Source organism: Neofelis nebulosa, chromosome 1 (genome assembly GCF_028018385.1).
Source record: "Neofelis nebulosa isolate mNeoNeb1 chromosome 1, mNeoNeb1.pri, whole genome shotgun sequence".
In the NCBI taxonomy this organism is placed as follows: domain Eukaryota; kingdom Metazoa; phylum Chordata; class Mammalia; order Carnivora; family Felidae; genus Neofelis; species Neofelis nebulosa.
In genome coordinates this window covers 121,242,271-121,263,231 of record NC_080782.1, presented here as the reverse complement: position 1 = coordinate 121,263,231, position 20,961 = coordinate 121,242,271, and the positions used below count along the sequence as shown (strand labels likewise).

General features: G+C 39.9%; 1 protein-coding gene across 8 annotated transcripts in view; it reads right to left on the bottom strand.

Annotated features, from left to right (window-relative positions):
• Positions 1-254: 254 nt before the first annotated feature.
• The window catches only part of NR3C1 (nuclear receptor subfamily 3 group C member 1), a 118,150-nt gene continuing 97,443 nt past the window's right edge, over positions 255-20,961 (bottom strand). For all 8 annotated transcript variants that reach the window (XM_058733009.1, XM_058732988.1, XM_058732995.1 and 5 more), the window contains exons 5-9: positions 17,915-18,193; positions 16,518-16,662; positions 12,484-12,614; positions 3,289-3,446; positions 255-2,733 (exon numbers count right to left, since the gene is read on the bottom strand). In XM_058733009.1, the coding sequence (XP_058588992.1) occupies positions 2,581-2,733; positions 3,289-3,446; positions 12,484-12,614; positions 16,518-16,662; positions 17,915-18,193 (866 nt within the window). In that variant the 3' untranslated portion in view covers positions 255-2,580. The remainder of the gene's footprint in view (positions 2,734-3,288; positions 3,447-12,483; positions 12,615-16,517; positions 16,663-17,914; positions 18,194-20,961) is intronic.

The following is a 20,961-nucleotide window of genomic DNA, read 5'->3' as shown; positions in this document are numbered from 1 at the left end:
GAACCGAGATTGGGACTGAAATAAGATTAATGTGTGATGTGCTTTCTGGTTTTAACCATATAATATTCTATATTATATGAATAATTTACCTTTCATAAGCTCTTTTTGAAACTTAACACTGTCATTGATAATAATATCCAAGCGGTATTTCTTAGGCACCAAAAATTTCACATCCATCTGGGTTACATACCGTCTTAAAATACTCTGAGCTCAATTTAAACCATTACAAAAGGAACATTCCCTTTTAGAGAGCATTCAAAAAGCAAATGATTACACTTGTTTATTAAATAATTTCTCCAAATACTGAAAAATAACAAGTAACATTCAAAAAAGCATTCAAAGAAAACACAGACGTGTACTCATTCTGTTTGGAAATGAACTCTTGTAGGATAGAAAGGAATTAGTGTATTATTTGGCAACCTAGGAGATTCTGCACTATTTACATATTGCTGGTACCTCTACGCATATTATTGCCAAACTTCTGAGGCCTCTGTGTTGATGACACCGCTGGAGAGGCTGTCTGGGAAAGGAACCGTGCGATCACGTGGTGCTCGGACTAGCGCGGGCACCACCTTTCTGTCCCATTTGCTCGCTCGCACACCTGCCCGCCAGGGGCCAGGGGAGACTCGGCAAACCGAACCGGCACTGACCGACAGGCTCCCTGCTGGAATGAGAAGGGCGGTGGTTGCAGGAGGCAGAGGATCCGAATGGGACGGAGCCTCAGCCGCCTCTCCCGCACACAGGGCCGGTTTCCATCCCCCTCTTCCCCTAGAGCAAACCTGTTTGGTTTCTGAGACCACTGCTGCCTGTATGAATGCTCACCCACACTAGAAATCATATAGGTTATCCGTCGACATTTCTTTGACCCCTACAAAAAATATATAGCATGTCGTGATAAAACAATCTCATCTAAAAATCGTTCTTATTTTACACTATACAAGCTATTTTACAATCATTTTAATAAATTGCATGTAAAGCTGCAGTAGCCCTTCCCTTCCCAGATTAGTGAATACCAATATGATATATATCTGAAACTATAACTAAATATAAAAATATATTAGAAGTTTCGTATGTTTAATATTAGATTTTCAGTTTTCTATTACACAAATAATTTGGCCACTTTGAATAGAAATCAGCTTTCTTGTGGCTTAGTAAATAGAAGTTGAGTTTACAGAAAGTTGGTAAGGTGCACACAGAAAGGGCTACTACAGCTCCTACTTTGTTTAAAATGATCTTTCTCAACAGCGAGGAGGAGAAGTTCACAAGACTTGTGTTAAACTCTATGGCACACGGAGGGATGTGAGGCATGTGGAGTTGCAAGAACATGGAAGTCTGACAGACAGTTCTAAATCACAAAAGTCATTAGCTGAACTTTCCTGTACCGCCAGGAAAGGTAGACCAATTGGTGACGGACGGGAATGTGAAAATGGGTGTCTGGCTACTTTTTCCACGTTGGAGATTTATTTTGGGGGTGAAGTTTAGTGACAGGAAATACTTGGTCTGATTCCAATCTCTCAGTTGTGTCTCAGCTGGTTATTTGGAATCATCACTTTTAAGAAGGTATACAAACCACAACGAAAGGTCCTGAAAGACAGTTTACCGACTTTCTTGCCATCTAACCATTGCAGACACAGGCCATCAAGTACAAACAGGGCCTCTTGGTAGTTTTCGTGTTTGTTTGTTTTTAATTTGTCTTTTGCAACCATCATCCACGGTTTATGGAGGTCACTGGACTAGGTGCTCTACGCCAGTTAGGACGGTTAATTTGCACAACCTACATATAATTCTCCACTGAAGCAGATATATACAAAATATGAGCTTTTTTTTGACGACAATACTGGAGATAGGAGTCAATTTTTGTGGTCTTCTGATAGCTAAGTGCCATCAGGTTAGAAGCACCAACCCATTTTCACACAGATGATTAATGTTTAGAGTTTATTTTGGAAAGCTATGAACTAGCTGCCCATCTTAAACAGCTGTACAATAACTTGAATACAAAAATTACGTAAGAAAAAATGAGCAAGCGTAGTTCACTGGATAGAAAGGAAATTGTTAAAACCAGACAGTAATAGCTATAAAAGGCACAGCTTCCCTTTTCTGATAGACACTTGTAAACTTTTTTTCAGGTTTCCATGCATAAATCAAAAAATGCTATCCTAACTATACAGGGGAAAATACACCAACAAAAAGTCTAGGAAATTTTGTCCAGCCAACTGTGAAAAGTATGAGCAGAAAGTTTGTCACGCAGACTTCGGGCACTGGCGGTTTAGGCGCCGTCTTCTCTGGCAGGTGGGGGCTCCCCCACTGCGACCGCTGCTGATTCCCGGGACCCACCAACCATCACTCTCTACTTGGCCCACCACTGAACAGTGATGGCCAAGGGCCTCTGTTGCCAAGTCTTGGCCCCTCTATAAACCACATGTAGTGCGTATTTAAAACAAAACAGAACAAAACCAAGGACCAGACGAAAACAAAAGAGAAAAAATAAAACAGCAAAACTGCTACAGGACAAATTGATGGTTTGTACAACAAAAGCTATAAATTCAACTTTCTTTAAGGCAACCTTTCTTATTAAGGCAGTCACTTTTGATGAAACAGAAGTTTTTTGATATTTCCACTTGAAAATTTTGGTATCTGATTGGTGATGATTTCAGCTAACATCTCTGGGAATTCAATACTCATGGTCTTATTCAAAAATGTTTGGAAGCAAAAGTTAAGGAGATTTTCAACCACCTGCAAGAGAAAACAGATTAACGGTTATTCTTCAACACTACTAGCAAGATCTCCTGCTTGTTGGCCTCTACTTTTAAAAAACATATCTGACCTAGAGTATACCTGTCTTTGCTGGAATCCGCCAGATAAAGAAGAAGTTCAGCTGGATAAAGTGAGCCTTCAGGTTACCAAAGACATTTTGGGGTCTTTAAAACTGTGTCTAGAATCATACGGCCTTTAGCGCATCACCGTGACCCACACAGCACCGTGACATGTGAAGGACACATGCTGGTTTAATTGGTTAGTCATATAAAAGAGAATTTGACTTAAAAGAATAGTGCCATTCTGTACTGGTATCATGCTGTTCTATGCACGTGACTAGATGAAATATTTCATAACTGGCATGAGCAGAGATGTGTGCCAAAGTGAAGCTGTCACAACGTGAACTCAAACCATCACCCAAATCCACCAACAGAAAGAACAAAAACAAAAACAAACAACTGGCGTATAATTACATACACTAATCAGATGTCCCAGAAAATGTTTCGGATATCTGGATTTCAGTTTGACACTTACATCATGCATGGAGTCCAAGAGTTTTGTCAGTTGATAAAACCGCTGCCAGTTCTGACTGGAGTTTCCTTCCCTCTTGACAATGGCTTTTCCTAGCTCTTTGATGTAGGTCATTCTAATTTCATCAAATAGCTCTTGGCTCTTCAAACCTTCCTTAGGAACTAAAAGGTAAAGATGTTGTCACATAAAGAATTTTCTTATGTTAACTCTGCCATAGGTGCCAGCAGGGCCTTTTATGATTAATAGCACGCTTCTTGACCTGACATACATTGTATATACACTCTGAATGTATTCCATGTAGTTACAAGCATTTCACAGGATCATGAGAGTGCGGCCAAGAGAGGTTAGGGGATAATAGAAAATTGGAGGATTTAACCTGGAGTTATAAGCCTTACTGGGGAGCAGGTATCTGCCTTCCCTTATGCACTTAGAAAATATGTCACGGATGCTATAAAACCAGTTTTATATTACTCTTCAAAATATTACTAGTAGGAAGGACTGTGAACAGAAGGTTAATCATGCTTTCCATTAATCTTGTAGAGACAGACTTTTGTACACTGCTCAATTTCTCAAAGTGTGCAGCTAGGAACTCTGGTTCTGTGTGAATGGTTAGGGAAAAAAGGATTTGGTCAACATTGAAGCAAACCTAAAGGTTAATACAAAGTTAGGGAGATTTCTGGATTTCAGGATGTTTCGGAGCCAAAATTAAGCACTTTCTAGGGAGGGGGGGGTGTTGTTTCCCAAACTTAACTTAATTGTTGCCGGTATCTTAGAAAATGCTGGAATTCAGGAAGAGCAGTGGCTTTAGGAGCAAGAAGTTTTAATTTTTACTTGCCCTGTGGATTTGAGTATAACCTGCCTGAGCTGTGTTTCCTACTCGTTCTCACTGAACTGTTTAAAATTGGTTTACAAATTTAGATATAATTGACATATTAGTTTCAGGTAGTACAACATAATGATGAAATATTTGTATATATTGCAAAATGATCACAATAAATCTATAGTTAACATCCATCACCATATGTTACCATTGTTTTGGCTTGTGATGAAAACTTTTAAAATTTACTCTCTGCAACTTTCAGGTACATAATACAGTATGAATAACTATAACCACCATACTGTACATGAGATCCACATGACTTACTCATTTTATACCTGGCAGTTTGTACTTTTTAACCTCCTTTACCCATTTCTCCCACTCCCCACCCTCCCATCCCCCCACCTCTGGAGACCACTAGTCTGTTCTCTGTGTACGTGAGCTTGTCTTTGTTGGGTTTCCACACTCCACAGAGAAGTGAGATTACACATTTATTTGTACTTGTCTTTCTTGGTCTGACTAATGCCCTCTAGGTTGATCCATGTTGTTGCAAGTGGCAAGATTTCACTATCTTTAATGGTGGAATAATATCCCATTGAATATGTACACACCACGACTTCTTTATTCATCCATCCATAAATGGACACTTAGGTTGCTTCCACATCTTGGCTATTGTAAATAATTATGCAATGACTATGGGGCTACATACATTTTTTTATGTCGTGTTTTCATTTTCTGTGGACAAAAACCCAGAAGTGGAATTGCAGGGTAATGTACTAGTTCTATTTTTAATTTTCTGAGGAATCTCCATGCTTTTTTCCACAGTGGCTGCACCAGTTTGCACTCCTACCAGCCGTGCACAGAGTTGCCTCTTTTGCACATCCTTGTCAACACTTGTCTTTTTTTTATTATTACATGTTTTTTAATGTTTGTTTATTTTTGAGAGAGAGAGAGAAAGAGAAAGCATGAGCAAGGGAGGGGCAGAGAGAGGGAACCACAGAATCCGAAGCAGGTTCCAGTCTCTGAGCTGTCAGCACAGAGCTGGACGTGGGACTCGAACCCACGAACTGTGAGATCATGACCGGAGCTGAAGTTAGACGCTTTACCACCTGAGCCAACCAGGCACCCTTTATTTCCTGTCTTTTTGACAACAGACATTCTAACAAAGATGAGGTGATCTCTCATGTGGTTTTGATGTGCATTTCCCTGTTGATTCGTGATGACAAGCACCTTTTGATGTGCCTGTTGGCCAATTTGCAAGTATTTTCTGTCATTCTGTAGGTTGCTTTTTAATTTGATCATTTCCTTCTGTGCATAGTTTTATAGTTAGACATGCTGCCATTTTTATTTTTACTTTTCTTGCTTTTGCTTTTTGTGCCAGATTAAGAAAATCCCCGCCAAGACTGATGTCAGGCTGCTAACTGCTTATGTTTTCTTCTAGGATTTCTATGGTTTCAGGTCTTACGTTCAAGTCTTTGATTCATTTTGGGGTTAATTCCTTTGAATGGTGTAAGATAATGGTCCAGTTTTTTGCATATGTCTGTCCATTTTTCTCAGGGTTGTTTACTGAAGAGACTGTTCTTTCTCCATTATATGTTTTTTGGCTCCGTCATAAATTAATGCTCTCCTATCTCTCATTCATCTATGTGTCTCTTTTCTTGCCCATTCCATGTTGTTTACAGGACTACAGCTTTGTAATAGAGTTTTAAGCCAGGGAGTTTGATGCCTCCAGGTTTGTTCACCATTCTCTAGATTTCTTTGGTTATTCTGGGTCTTTTATAGTTCCGTACAGAATTTAGGCTTATTCTGTGAAAAATGCCATTGAAATTTTATTTATTTATTTTTTTAAATTTTTTTTTCAACGTTTTTTATTTATTTTTGGGACAGAGAGAGACAGAGCATGAACGGGGGAGGGGCAGAGAGAGAGGGAGACACAGAATCGGAAACAGGCTCCAGGCTCTGAGCCATCAGCCCAGAGCCTGACGCGGGGCTCGAACTCACGGACCGCGAGATCGTGACCTGGCTGAAGTCGGACGCTTAACCGACTGCGCCACCCAGGCGCCCCATAAATGCCATTGAAATTTTAACAGGGATTACAGTGAATCTGTAGATTGCTTTTGGTAATATGGAAATTCTAACAATATTCTTCCAATCCATGAGTATGGAGTATCTTTTATTTATGTCTTCTTTAATTTCTTTCACCAGTGTCTCACAGTTTTCAATGCACAGGTCTTTTGCCCCCTTGGATACATTTATTAATTTTTCTGCTAGCTCGTTACTGGTATCTAGAACTGCAACAGATTTTAAATAGTGATTTTGTATCTTGCAACTTTACTAAATTTGTTTATTAATTCTAACAGTCCTTTTGTGGAATCTTTAAGATTTTCTATATATAAAATCATGTCATCTGCAGTGAGTGTTTTATTTAGTCCTTTTAGATTTGGAAGCCTTTTATTTCTTGTCTAATTGCTCTGGCTAGAACCTCAATAGTGTGTTGAATAAAAGTGATGGTAGTGGATATCCTTGTGTTACTCCTGATCATGAAGGACAAGTTTGTAGCTTTTTCACTACTGACTATGACGTTAGCTGTGGATGTGTCATATATAGCCTTTATTTTGAGACATATTCCCTCTGTCCTAATTTTGTTTAAAAGTTTTTTTTCACAAATAGACATTGAATTTTGTCAGTGCTTTTTCTGCATCTGTTGAGATTATTATACGATTTTTTTACCTTTCTTTTGTTAATGTGCTATATCACTCTCCCTGGATTTTGATTAGGGTTAGGCCAAAGAACACATACGAAAATGTTCTGATTCTATAAAGCACTACTTGGTACTTCTAAGATGTCAGTATTACTGTGAAAACAAAGACTACTTAAACAGGAGTGGTAAGAGCCTACCATGTTAAAAATGGGCCTACGTGAATATATTACACATAACCTAGTTATTGCTAATTTTTTAAATATTAAAATTTAATATTTTCATTGATTGCTTATCTTTAGCTTTTTCCTGCATGTTACCCAAATTCTAAAAGTAATTGTGGGTGGAGCCCTATTCACTGCTTATGTTTAAAAGCATCTCATCCATCTCAAATTATCCCTAATTGTCTCTGTAGCTCCATCTTTTTGCTTTATGTGGTTGGGCCATATATTTAGAATTACTTTCCTGATAAAGAGTATCTTTACATAAAGAACTGTTTTTCTTTCTGCTTTAAAGTCTGTGCTGACAGCAATGTAGCTGCTACCAATTCCTTTTAGTTTAAGCAGTGGTCAGCAAACCATGACCAGCAGCCTGTGTTTGTAAATAAAGTTTTATTGGCACACAGCCCTGCCTTCTCTCCTTACATTGTTGATGACCCTGTTCATGCTGCAGGGAGCAGGGCTGATTAGCTATGACAGGGAGTGTAGGCAAAGCTGAAAACATTTACCATCTGACCCTGTCCTGCACAGCTTTGCCATCACCGGGTTACTCTATGCATAGGCTAGATGGCCTTATATTTCAGCCACTCAGTATCTTTATTCAGATACTCTCATGTAAACAGCATAACATTGGATTATTATTTTTTTTTAATCCAGCCTTGCATTTTTTTGTGTGTCTTTTCACCTTGGAGCCTTGTAGCTTTTATCCCCTCTTGATGTAATGAAATTGCTAATACATTTATTTGTACGATTTGTTACTTTCCCTTACCATGCTTTAGTTTATGCTCCCCCCTCCCCCCCTTTCTCATTCCATTTTTTTGTATTGCTTTTCCTTCCCATGTTTTCCTCAGCTGCTGCCACCCTGCGACTCAGGGCTTTGGTCCTTTGTGTAGTTTTTCCGTCCTTAGCCATCATTACTTAAATGTAAACACTCATTCTTATCAAACTCCCCTTCTTGTTGATATGTAATTATTGTGTCCTTTGGTTCTGTTTTTTAAACCCTCCAAATTGCTGTTATTTTATACAGTAAATGTTAGCTTAAATGTATCTACATGTTTTCCACTTTCTTTGTTCTTTTTTCCTTCTTAGAGATGGGATTACTTTTACTTATCCTAAGTATATCCTTTAATTACTTCACTCAGGATCTATGATGGCAAACTTTCCTTTAAAAAATAGATTATTGGTATATTTAGACTATTAGACTATTGAAATGTAAGGTGATGTTTGGATTAATAGCTACCCTGTTTGTAACTGTTTTCTACTCAGTGCACTTGTTCTTTTTTTCTTTCGTAATCTTCCCTTTTTTTTCTACTTTCTCCGGTTTTCACTGAGTATTTCATATGATTTTATATTCTTTCTTATCAATTAATACTCATTTTTAAAAGCTGTTTTCAGGGGCACCTGGGTGGCTCAGTCGGTGAAGTGTCTGACTCTGGATTTCGGCTCAGGTCCTGGTTCCTAAGTTTGAGCCCCGTGCCAGGCTCTGCGCTGACAGCACAGAGCCTGCTTGGGATTCTTTCTCTCCTTCTCTCTCTGCCCGTCCCTCACTCGTGCTGTCTGAAAATAATTAGAAAAAAAACAACAACCAAAAAACTTCTTTTCAGTGGTTGCCCTACCCTTCCCCCTATACATAGACGACCAATCTACATCTCCTTTATATCACACTATTGTACTCGATAGGGAGGGCAGGTACCTGCCAGCAGTATTCCTAGCCCCTCCCTCCCACTGGTTTGAACCCTGCTGCCATTCATTTCACCAGTACACCTTACACCCATCCCCTGCACGGCTGCTGTAATGACTCCACAGTTAAGTTACATCGGCAAAGAAGAAAAATGAAATCTTATCTTCGTTGCTTCCTTCTCTGATGCTCTTCTTTCCTTTATGGAGATCCAGGTTTCTGGACTGTGACATTTTCAATTCCTCTGAAGAACTGCCTTAAATGTTTTATGCAAGGCAGGTGTTCTAGTGACTCTGTTGGTTTTCGTTTGAGACTCGCTCTTTCACTCTCAATTTGGAAGGATAATTTCACTGGATACATAATTCTAGATTTTTATTTTTTTAAGCACTAAATATTTCACTCAACTCCCTTCCTGCTTGCATGGCTCCTCCGTGGGTAAGCTGCTTTTTTTCCTCCTCGGGCTTCTTTCAGGATTTCTTCTTGATTTGGTTTTCCGCATTTTGAGTAAAACATGCCTAGATGTAGATGTTGTGGTATTTATCTTTCTTGGAGTTTTGGAGTTTCCTGGGTGCATGTTTTGGTGTTTGTCATTAATTTTGGAAATTTCTCAGTCGTTATCACTTCATATATTTCTTCAATTCCTTTCTTTTACTTTGGATATCCCCATTACTTGTATGTTACACATGTTGTTATGGTCCCCCACAGTTCTTGAATACTCTGTTGCATGTTTTTTTTCACTCTTCTCTTTGCATTTGAGTTTGGGGGTTTGCCACTTCCGGTTTACTGATGAGCTAAATATTCCATTTCCATTACAGTAATTCTAATCTTTATAATATCTCCATAATATAATACTTTTGTTTCTTTTCTAGAGTTTCCACTTCTCTGCTTATAATACCCAGGTGTTCTCACATGTTGCTAACTTTTTCCATTAGAGCCCTTACCATATATTAATCATGGTTACCTTAAATTCTCTGATAATGACAACATCTGTGTCATGGCTGAGCTGGATCCAAAGCTTGACTCTTCAGACTATTTTCTCTTGCCTTTTAGCTTGCATACTTTTTTTTTTTTTTTTTTTCTGTTGTCAGAACTGAGGTAATTATGCTTTTAGCATGAGGTTTGATGTTCATCTGGCTAGGAGCTGGGCTGTGTTTCATGCTAGCCATAAGTGTTTAATGGAAACTAAACCTGTTCCCTTGCTTTTCCTCTCTTGTCTTTGGGTTTCCCTAAGAACTCCTTCTCAGATGGCTGTGTTCTGCAGTTCTAATCCAGTGGAGCCCTACTGATATGGTGGTAAGGTATTGGTGATGTGGGGTGTCTGATCCTTTTTGATTAAATCTGTTTTGTCCTGACCTTTAGAAGTGTTTCCGAACCACAACCTCCACCTTCTACTCCTGTTTCCCTTGCCAGAGATACAGGAAGGGAAAGGGGGCTGCCCTGACCTATTTGCCCTTTCCCTCAGATCAGGTAAAGTTCTTTTACAGAGGCTTCCCTCAGAGGGCAACAAACAGAGAGGATCTTTTCTCTGATCTTCACTGTGAAAACCTGGTGCGGCTTATGCAGGTAAACCCCCAAAAAGTGTGGGGAGGCAACCCCCTTAGTTTTTAATGCACAAGCTCTTCCTAGGTCTCCAGCAACTCATCAAAATTACAAGTATTCCTAACCAGGTACTGTGGCTCTAGAAGTTTCTTTTCCCAGTAAGCTGATCATGGCTGTGCTTCTCTGTATCTGTCTCTACAGATTTTGACATGGTCATTTGCCTTGTGACCTCAATTCATTGATGGCTCCAAGAAAAGTTAACTGATTTTTAGTTCAGCTTCTTACTATTGACAATGGGAATGGCAGTGTCCAAGCTGTTTACTTGTCAGAGATGAATGGAAGTCCACCTTCGTTTTTCAATATTTTTTCCTTAGCATTATGAAAAAAATCTGTCCATTCTCTTCACTCCTGCTACATGGTTATTAAGCTGCTTCTCCTTTGAGGGTTCTTTTTTTCATTAAAGCACTCTTTCAGCCCTCCTCCCTCAGTCATGCCTCTTGTTACTTATTTATGTACGTGATACACACATATACATATCTATGCATTTAAAAACTTGTATTCTGGCTAATTTCTTCTCTCTCCAAATGGGTCTGATCTGCTTTTAGAGGCATCCCTTATTTAAAAAATTTCACTTAGGTTTCCAACCCCTGTCTTTAAACTTATTAAATATGCCCTCTTAGTACAGCTGACTTCTTTGGGTTCCTGCCTGCACTTAGTTTTTCCTGCTTTTAGTCTAGCGTTTTCACTGGGAGGTTAGGGTACCTCTTCTGGTATTCTGATAGGCTAGAAGTCTGACTGTATCTTATGGTATCTATTTTATTCCTTGTAATTCTATTCCTTTTTTAAAAAAGAACCAGTGTGAGGCGCCTGGGTGGTTCAGTCGGTTTAGTGTCATTATCTCAAGGTTCATGGGATCAAGCCCTGTGTCAGGCTCTGGACTGACAGCATGGAACGTGCTTTGGATTCCTTCCCTCTGTTCCCTCCTCAGTTTGCACACTCTGTCAAAATAAACATTTTTTAAAAATTAAAAGAAAAAAAAGGACCAGTGATATGTACTAGTTTACTTTTTTGTATCCTCTGCAATGAAGAATCTGGTATGTATAAAACTTAAATCACCAGTGTTGACAAATAGGATTGCTTAGTGTTTGGTGCTGATCTGTACCTGGAATTATGATCAGAACTTCAACAGTTTATTGAAATAACGTCAAGCTCATTTCTTTAACACATATGCTGCATTAGGTAACGTCAAAAAGTCTCTAGCAAATGAGTTGTGGAAAATTCCTGTCTTGACTAAAATGTTAATGGATTTAAATATTAATAATATAAAAGAACTTTCTGTAGAACAAGGTAGTATGAAAGCATTAATGACAGAGGTGTCTTGGAAAAGCTGAAACAGATACAGTCACATGCAACATCCATCACTTCGAGTTACTTGGCAGCTTTGAAACCAGTATTACGGAAAGACTTTTTGAAACCCTGCAACTTTATTTGTATATGAAAGAAGGGTTCAATCATCAACTTAGTATTTTATAAACACTACCTTCATATGGGATTTTTATTGGTATTATACAATTTTAGCCTATTCCAACTATTCACACACCTTCTACTGGTTGTTGAAAATTCCACCATTTTACGAATCAGATACGCTGTATTTTTCACAAGCTTTCTAGGTTTACCAAGTAGTGCCTTTGCCAGTCAAAAGGAGTCTCACTCAAGTTGACATACCAGTAATTTATCTAAACTTTGAAGATGGTTTCGTAAACTCTTGCTGCTGTTATCCAGATAGAACACCTGTGTCCAACAGTCTGGCAACCGTGCTGCATCATGGGATCTTCTAACGGTAAGTGCAATGTACTTTTGTCTCAATTTCTTAGACACAGTAGCATTCCTTGGGTAACTAAGTTGACCAGGTTACAATAGAGCACAGAAACTAAAATCACTCTAGCTGGCTTTGTTTCTCCATGTTTCCCCTGGGGAAGGAGGTGTGTACACATTCCAGACCCACAGAGGCTCCTGCATGGCTCATGTACTTCTCTGTTTCCCAATGGTACTCAGCTGTCTTCCTAATCTTAGTATCACTGGCTGGGCCTTTATAAAATTTTACATTTATGAACAGGCTCAACTATTTGACCAGCAGGAAATAACCATGGACTTGGTGCTATGTACACAAACAAACCTTTGTTTCCATATTTCCTATTTTTGACATACTTAGAAGTGAATTTTAGACGCAAATACGTGTTCTACCAACCTGAAGAGAGAAGCAGTAAGGTTTTCATACAGAGATACTCTTCATAAGATACCTGAAGCCTGTGTAACTCAGAGGAAACAAACAGCATATGTTTACATTGTTCATACATGCAGGGTAGAGTCATTCTATGCCTGTGAAAGACAAATATCAGTGTTTGAGTTAGGAAAGAAATAGTGCTTGTTCCCCTGCCCAAAGGTAGACTTCTTTGTTTTATTTTGTAAAACTATGAACTTAAAAAGGAAAAGCTAACTGTTACTATTAATGCTAATTCCCTAGAGTTAAGAACCACAACAGCACCTAAAGAGACCGTGGAACAATCTATGTTTACACTGGACAAATTATTCTTCTGTTGTGCATGCCACTTACTAAGTGTTTAGAATTGATTCATGCAGAACTTTACCAGTTGCTCCTTTAATTCAATGTTTCTTTTAATCCAAAGTTTTATGGCAGCATTTGCATTCAGGCGAGTTACACAAGACAGTTTTAGGTCTTACCCATTCAAAATCAAAAAGTATTTTTTTTCACAGCATCACATCCTGAACACAGTTATGTGTGATTCTGTTTATAGTTTTGCAGAGGATCAGAAGTACACTAGAACTCAACTCTGGGATTTTTGAAGTTTCTTAACTTTTTTTGTTTTTTTTTAAAAAACTTACTTATTTTGAGAGAGACAATCTCAAGCAGGCTCTGCAGTATAGCTCCAACCCACAACCCTGAGATCATGACCTGAGCCGAAATCAAGAGTCAGACACCTGACTGACTGAACCACCCAGGCGTCCCTGAAGTTTCTTAACTACTTTAATGACACTAAGAGCCTGAAACTGTGCTTGGTTCATGGTTTTTACAATACCTCAAGATTTTTGTTTGTCTCTGACAGAGAGTGATCTTGGATTTAGATTAAAAAAAGGTCACTGTTTTTTTCTACTGAAGATACAGTTTGTTTCTTTATAGGATAAAATAACTCTGACAGGAACGGTATGCTGTGACAGTGATGACACAGGAGCTCACAGGACTCTTCAAATTTAAAATCCTCTCTTCCCAAAGAGGTACCTTCCCAATCTCCCAACAGGAATTAAGCATAAAATCCTTCCGGTAGGCTGTTAAAAACTATTTTTTACAACTGTAAGACCTAAAAACAACAGTGAGACTACCTGATAGCTACACAGGCAGATTTGGGGTGACAGTGTACCTTCAAATTGTGCCTGTCAGACGATGCACCAGGATGGAAACCAGTGGGCAGAGGGAACAGAGCAGCACAGACCCCAGAATGGGGAATAATAAGAACGCCCTCTACAAAACCACTCTTCCCGTCTGCTGTCTGTCCTCCAGCATGGTGGAACCCTGAGAAAAAGTCTGCAATTCCCACCTCGTGTAACAAATGCGTGCAGCACTCTCAGGTTATGCTGTGACTGCTTACCTCTAACTTTGAGTGCCCCCCAAATAAAAACCCTGAATTAATTTCCTAAAATAGAAGGAAAAGTTGGTGTTTCATATAAGTCTCAGTTCACAGTTTTAAGCCCAATACTATAAGTTCAATTTGGGAAGGGACGGTAAATAGCAAATGTTGCCAACATGATGTTTTTAAATAACTGTGGTTGGATTCCGAAATGTGCAGCCAGTACTCAGGGAGTTTTGGTGTCTGAGTTAACTCACACGATTTCATGTATTCATTTGCTAATTAAATTTCTGATCAAACAACCAAAACCCTGTTCAACTGGGATATAGGAGTTTGAACAGCCCTCTTGCTGGTAATTGAAGGTGACGTCCTTCTCTGACACAGATTCCTAGGAGTGTGGGTCTGTCCAGGTCTGATAGAGCCAGGGGAGGGGACATCTGGCCCCTTCTGGGAATACGAAGAGGCGGGTCACTGCATGTACATTCCCCATACCTCTTGTCCTGTTGCTTCTCAGTGTGAAGCCTTGTCCTTCCCCTTTAGGTTTAACTCACCTCTAATTACACTTCCTCCCAGAAGCCATTAGTCACTTTATCTGAAATAGACCCCTCCAGTATAAACTATCCCAATCTGAAATTATTTTATTTGGTAGTTACCTGTATGGAGGATATAAGCAATACAGGTCGGGAAAGCTTGTCTGTCTTGTTCTCAGCTACTCTGTCCCAGGCTTATTAGGAATGAGGAGTCAGTGGTGTTCCCTCTCACCCATCCTCCACCATGTTATCCTGTTTGAAAGCCTCCACTGGCCGCGGCTTCTCCTAGAATAACATCTAAACTCTGTTTCGTGGCCTACAAGCCTCTGTTCTAGACTCATGGTATTTCCAGCCTTTGCCCTCACTTCTTCTGTCTGCAGGGCCCCACCTTTCACACAGCTTGTGCTTCTGTACTGTGTCATGCCCACTCCCTGGACCGGTCTTCTATGGTCCCTAAATCTAAAGTAGCAGGTGCCTGTCACTGCTCCCTTTGCCCAGGCACACTTTTATACCATGGTTCTCTAAAGTAATTTTGGTTATCTATTTCATTTTCCCCATTGGAATGTTAGCAGGTGCCACATCTATTGTGCTCTCTATTACAGCTCAAGCTCCTAAAAGAGAGTCTGGCACTTGGTAAGGACTCCTATCTCTGAGAGAATACTGTGCTGGAAAATAAGTATCACTAATAGAGAAAGAACACCAACTTTAACTCAGGATTCATTTCAGCCAGGATTTCTAGACTCTAGGTTTTCTATGCACCTAGCTAGCCTGACAGCAGAAACGTGAAATCTCTGCTTTAGAGATTTCTGTCACAACGCCCAAGAATATCTTCAAAACTACCTGGAGCTAGTGTCATCCTGTCTCCTCTAAAACACTTAAAATAAAATAATGTGAGCTTACCACATTGTAAGGCAGGCTCTCCCACTGAGTACTGCTCAAATAGATGTTTTTCTTGAGCTCCTACCCATTATTTCTGTGCCTGGCACACCCATAAGGCAAAACAGTATGTCTGTAGGCTGCCCTCCTCCATACCCTCCCTGTTCACTGACCAATGTCAATTTCCATTCTCCTTGCCCTCCTGGACATATTTAAAGTTGTCACTCCTAATTTTAATATGGCATCCAGTTCTTAACACAAACTGCTTACGATGGGTTGACTCATAGAGGGTGCAATGGGATTATTCTAATAACAGGGTTTAAGGTTTACATTGATTCGTCTGACCCCTGGTCAAAAGCACCCAGAGCTCACAATTAAAGAAATCTTCATTTCTTACTCTGCTCTGACCATAGGTATGTGTGGGAGAACTCCCTGTTTTCATTCTCATAAAAGAGAGAAGCCGTAGGCAAAAAATTATACTACAAGGTGGACAGTGATAAGAGCTAGGGATATACAGCACAGAGGTCTTATAAGGTGCTAAGAACATCATGAGTTAAGGGTATGCTTGAGGAATAGGTCATCTGAGTGGGGATGCCATGTCTATGAAACAGAACAGTGAGAGAAAAGAAGCCAGGTTCTGGAAAGCCAGTAACCATGCTGAACATACATGGCGTGGGCAGGGAGGACATCTGGGTGTTGCGGAAGTATGTGATGTGATCAAACTGTACTGTAGGAAGAAAAAAGTCAGAACATGATGGAGGGCACATCAGAGGCAGAAAACTAGTCAGGAAAAACTGCAATGAGGTCCACAGAACAGACACCCGAAATATTTCACAGATAGAAGCATAGGCCTAGAAAAGCATAGGTGGCTGATTTATCAAATCCTACAAGTCATAAACATGGAGTAGGCCTTGCCCTGGGAAGGGTTTGTACCTCCCACCTCCTCGGCCAAGATGTCCTCATCTATAGTCGTCCCTATTGAATGTGAGATCAACTGACCCCAGAGATGCTCACTGTATTAAAAAGTACCCTTACATGTGTCCTGCCCCATGTACATCTGGTCTGCCAAAATTTACTGATAAACCACTCTCTTTCAAGTTTGCCCTGTTCTAAGAAACCTGGTAGAATGGATTCAGTTCTCAATGATCATGATAGCAATCCATCAGGAAAACATCAGCGGGATAAAACAAAAAACAAAAAACAAAAAACAGACAGACTCCCAAATAACTTACTCATTAATAACCAGATCAGGAGCAAAACACAGCATGTTCGCACTTGATTGTCTATATGATCTCCACCCCAGGGCAAATGCCATGAGGAACATCCATGAATATTGCAGTAGGGTCATTTGGTCATCCAGGTGTAAGTTCCTGAATCCTGAATTAAGAGAAGTAAAGGTTATGAGGAAACACTCGGTGCTGAAGATCATCTCTTTGGGAACTGCCACAGACCAGAACCCCTAAGAGACAGAGGAAATGAAGTAACACCAAGGGGGCACAGTTCTCCTTTGTCATCCAACATGTCAAGACCAAAGCCTTTGGTGCTTTTTAACAGCATCCGGTACAATGTAACTTACTGTCACTTTTTCCCTATTTAAACAATATGAACTAAATAGTAAAACAAAAATCCCAGAGTCCTGACTTGGTACATTACACAGTCAGTGAATTTAATTTAATTTTTTTTTTTTAATTTTTTTTTTCTCAACGTTTTTTATTTATTTTTGGGACAGAGAGAGACAGAGCATGAACGGGAGAGGGGCAGAGAGAGAGGGAGACACAGAATCGGAAACAGGCTCCAGGCTCCGAGCCATCAGCCCAGAGCCTGACGCGGGGCTCGAACTCACGGACCGCGAGATCGTGACCTGGCTGAAGTCGGACGCTTAACCGACTGCGCCACCCAGGCGCCCCTAATGAATTTAATTTTAAAAATTCCCCCTGACAGTAACACCTCTTTCCCTCTTGACAGAGTAGAGATGACAGAGGTCAGGTGACTTCATTCTTGTCCTGTCTCTTTTCTGTGTGAACATAAGCTTATTGATTCTCCTTTAGCTGTAAAGTCTGGGCTGACACTAATGTTGACCTCTTATGTCCCATCTACATCAAGTTCCCATAGGGGGACTTTTATCTCATATGATCCTAAAAATGAGACTAACGAAGATTTACATTCAACATGTATCACGTTACATAGTTAAGAGTTAAAAATCATTCTACTTTACCTTGAGAAAGGGTCACGACACCATGTTTTTACAGATTTTACAAATAACCTGATTTTTTAAAGTGACACACAGAAGGAAAACCAACTGAGTTCTTACAAGTACACATTTCCCCCCCCACTAGACTTGGGTGTAAAAGGAATTTCTGAGTAAATCCTGTGCCCCTAGTTCTGATATTACACCATCCTGCTTGAAAATGCTCTCAGCAACAGTGTGAAGAAGCTGGGAGGAACAGACAAGTTTTATTATAAACTCTCCACTCCCAGCTTTTCCAGCCTCTCCCCTTGTTAGGCCCCAGAATGAGGAAGAGAAAGCAGGACGCACAGTGGGAGCTGGCTGACAAACAGCCGGAGCGCTGCGTCTGTTTAAGACGATGCAAAGCTTTATACCTTAGCTGTGTCCTCCCCTGCATCTTACCTGGTATCGCCTTGGCCCATTTCACTGCTGCAATCACTTGCCTCCCGCCTAACATGTTGAGTGTGGTCATGATCCGCCAAGTCGAATCTGGCATCGAGCTATCATACCCTGCGTATAACACCTCAGGTTCGATGACCTCCAGCAGGGACACCAGGGTAGGGGTGAGCTGTGGTAATGTTGCAGGAACTACCGTTTTGTTAGCAGGGTTTTCAGAAGTTTCTTGGGACACTCCTGGGGTGGCCTGCTGAATTCCTTTTATCTTTTTCTTTGTTTTTCGAGCTGTGGGTGTTTAAAAAATATATACACAGAGTGTTACTGGGAAGGTCTGGGTGACAGAGTTTATTCAAGAAGTATTTTAATTTCTGAAACTATTCAGCAATTATAAAGTGAAATAGAAGAGGAAAAAGCAGAGTCAAGAGGAACCCATTTGTATATGAAGCCACGTCATACCGGATACAAAATTAAGTGTCTTTTGGGGTGCCTGGGTGGCTCAGTCGGTTGAGCATCTGACTTCGGCTCAGGTCATGATCTCGCAGTTTGTGAGTTTGAGTCCCACGTCTGGCTCTGTGCTGACAGCTCGGAGCCTGAAACGGATTCTGTGCCTCCCTCTCTCTGCCCCTCCCCCACTCACACTCTGTGTCTCCCCCTCTCTCTCAAAAATAAACGTTAAAAAAATTAAAAATTGGGGCGCGTGGGTGGTTCAGTTGGTTGAGTGTCCGACTTTGGTTCAGGTCATGATCTCCCAGCTTGTGAGTTCGAGCCCTGCACCAGGCTCTGTGCTGACAGCTCAGAGCCTGGAGCTTGCTTTGGATTCTGTGTCTCCCTCTCTCTGCACCTAACCCACTCGCATTCTGTCTCTCTCTCAAAAATAAATAAACATCATAATTAAGTGTCTTTCAATGTTATGTGAAAACAATCTAAACAAATCACTTATACAGATTCTTATATGAATTAATTTCTCACTCTCACTCCTAAGTGGAAATTCTCATCAGTTTAATAAGGCAATACTTTTACTAGCAGTTGAAAGAAAGATCCTAAGTTCCTAACAGCAGACTAGAAGCTGTGGCTAAGGGTTCATCTACATGATGGCATATATAATGAAGAGAGGCATACTAAAACCTAGCAAAAATTCCCCTTCTTCTCAAGATAGTATTAAGACGACACTGCAGATCATATGCTAGAAGCACTATTAATTTCAATAGCAGAAAAGTCCAGTTTTTACATTTACATGATGGATACTGCTTAGGTCTAAAAACATCTGGGAGATGAAGAAAAGAACTTTATATTTCTTTACATACATTATCGGGGGGGATTTACCTTTTGTAAGAGATTTATATTGATGACCTGATAAACCTAAAGCATCTACTTTCATATCATATGCAAAGTATATACAAAGTAAAGCTATCTTTCCATCTTTGACTTAGTCTGGAATAGTGTAATCAAATTACAACATGGACTCCATAGATTATTTAGTAAACATATACACACTCTGAAACTTACATGTTGTATGAAATTACGTGTTTTAGTAACAAATAAGAATTTCCTTTTTGGTGCACCTACTGCTGAAGGGAATGCAGTATTGTTCAAAAGGAAGGTCTCAGAGATCCAAGGAAGGGCAATGAATATAATTCATATGAAAGAAGAAATGTACCTGCCTCACTTATCAGGGATACAAAACATTTTTGCTCAGAGAAAAGTAAATACTAATCACCTTTTGAAATAATTAGATTCTTTGCCCTTAAATTGACAGAATGGTCTCATTGTGCATTGTGTTGAATATGCTAGTGAGAAATTAGAAATTTTTATGTCACATCTCAAAACAGAGAAGGGATTGGGACAGGTCCATTCTTATTTTACCACGCTCTGTTGAAACACACTATGGTGTAGTAGTAAACAGCATAAATTTGAAACAATCATGGCTGAGTTTAAACCCTGGCTCTGCCATGCAGTAGCTGGGATCTCAGTTACTCCCTGGGCCTTAGCTTTCCTCTTCTACAAAATGAGGGTAATACTGGTACCTTGCTCTGAGGGTGGTTGAGAATTAAATCAGTTAAGACAAGTACAATGCTTAGAACAGGTGGTGGCACACACCAAGTGCTACGGAAGGACTATCATTACCTCACCTGGTGGCAGAATATGGCTTTAGAGTATTTTCAATGTAGACAGTAAAAGTACACAGGGGAGCAGTACAGTTTAAAAAAAAGCAAGTGCTACAATACATAAGGAAACACGTGAAACAACCAAAGGTTTAGGAAACCCACACTTCAAAATCCTGGCAAGTACTCCATTGAGAAGATAATGACAGAGAACATCCTTTCCCAAATCAACACACTGAAACAATAAGCTGAAGACCTCAATCAACCATGGCTCAGAACCTACACTCCAGAGAACAGGAGAAAGGACAGTGACAAACTGGTGGATTTTTAAAAATCTTCTGTGCTCAGTTGATAATTTCTTACTGTTTAGCTATTGCCCGAAATGAGAGAACTAAGGCTTTTGAATAAAGCTCAAAATACTGACTAGAGCAAGAATGCGTGCTGATATGTTTTCATAGAACTTTAGCAAGAAGTTGTTAATTGAATTAGTTAAGCAACCACTATTTTCAAGCACTTTGCTAAGATTTCTACTCTATATAAAGTTTGACTCCTTGGAATATATAGATTATCAGTCAATTTCTGATCTCTACAGAAGTGTTCAGAAGTCTGTGACAGTTGAAAACTTAGCTTAAGTTTTAAGTTTGGGAACATGTGGGTGGCTCAGCTGGTGAAGCATCCAAACTCTTGATTTTTGCTCACATCATGAATTAAGCCCCACGCTAAGTGTAGAGCCTGCTTAAGATTTTCTCACATGCGCTCTCTCAAAAAAAAAAAAAAAAAAAAAAAGTATGAAATCTGATAATGTCACAAACCTCCTTGCCTGTTAAGTTCCACCTGACTCTTCATACCAAAAATAAAACTAGGGGCGCCTGGGTGGCTCAGTTGAGCATCTGACTCTTGGTTTTGGCTCAGGTCATGATCTCAGGGTTAGTGGGATCGAGCCCCATGTGG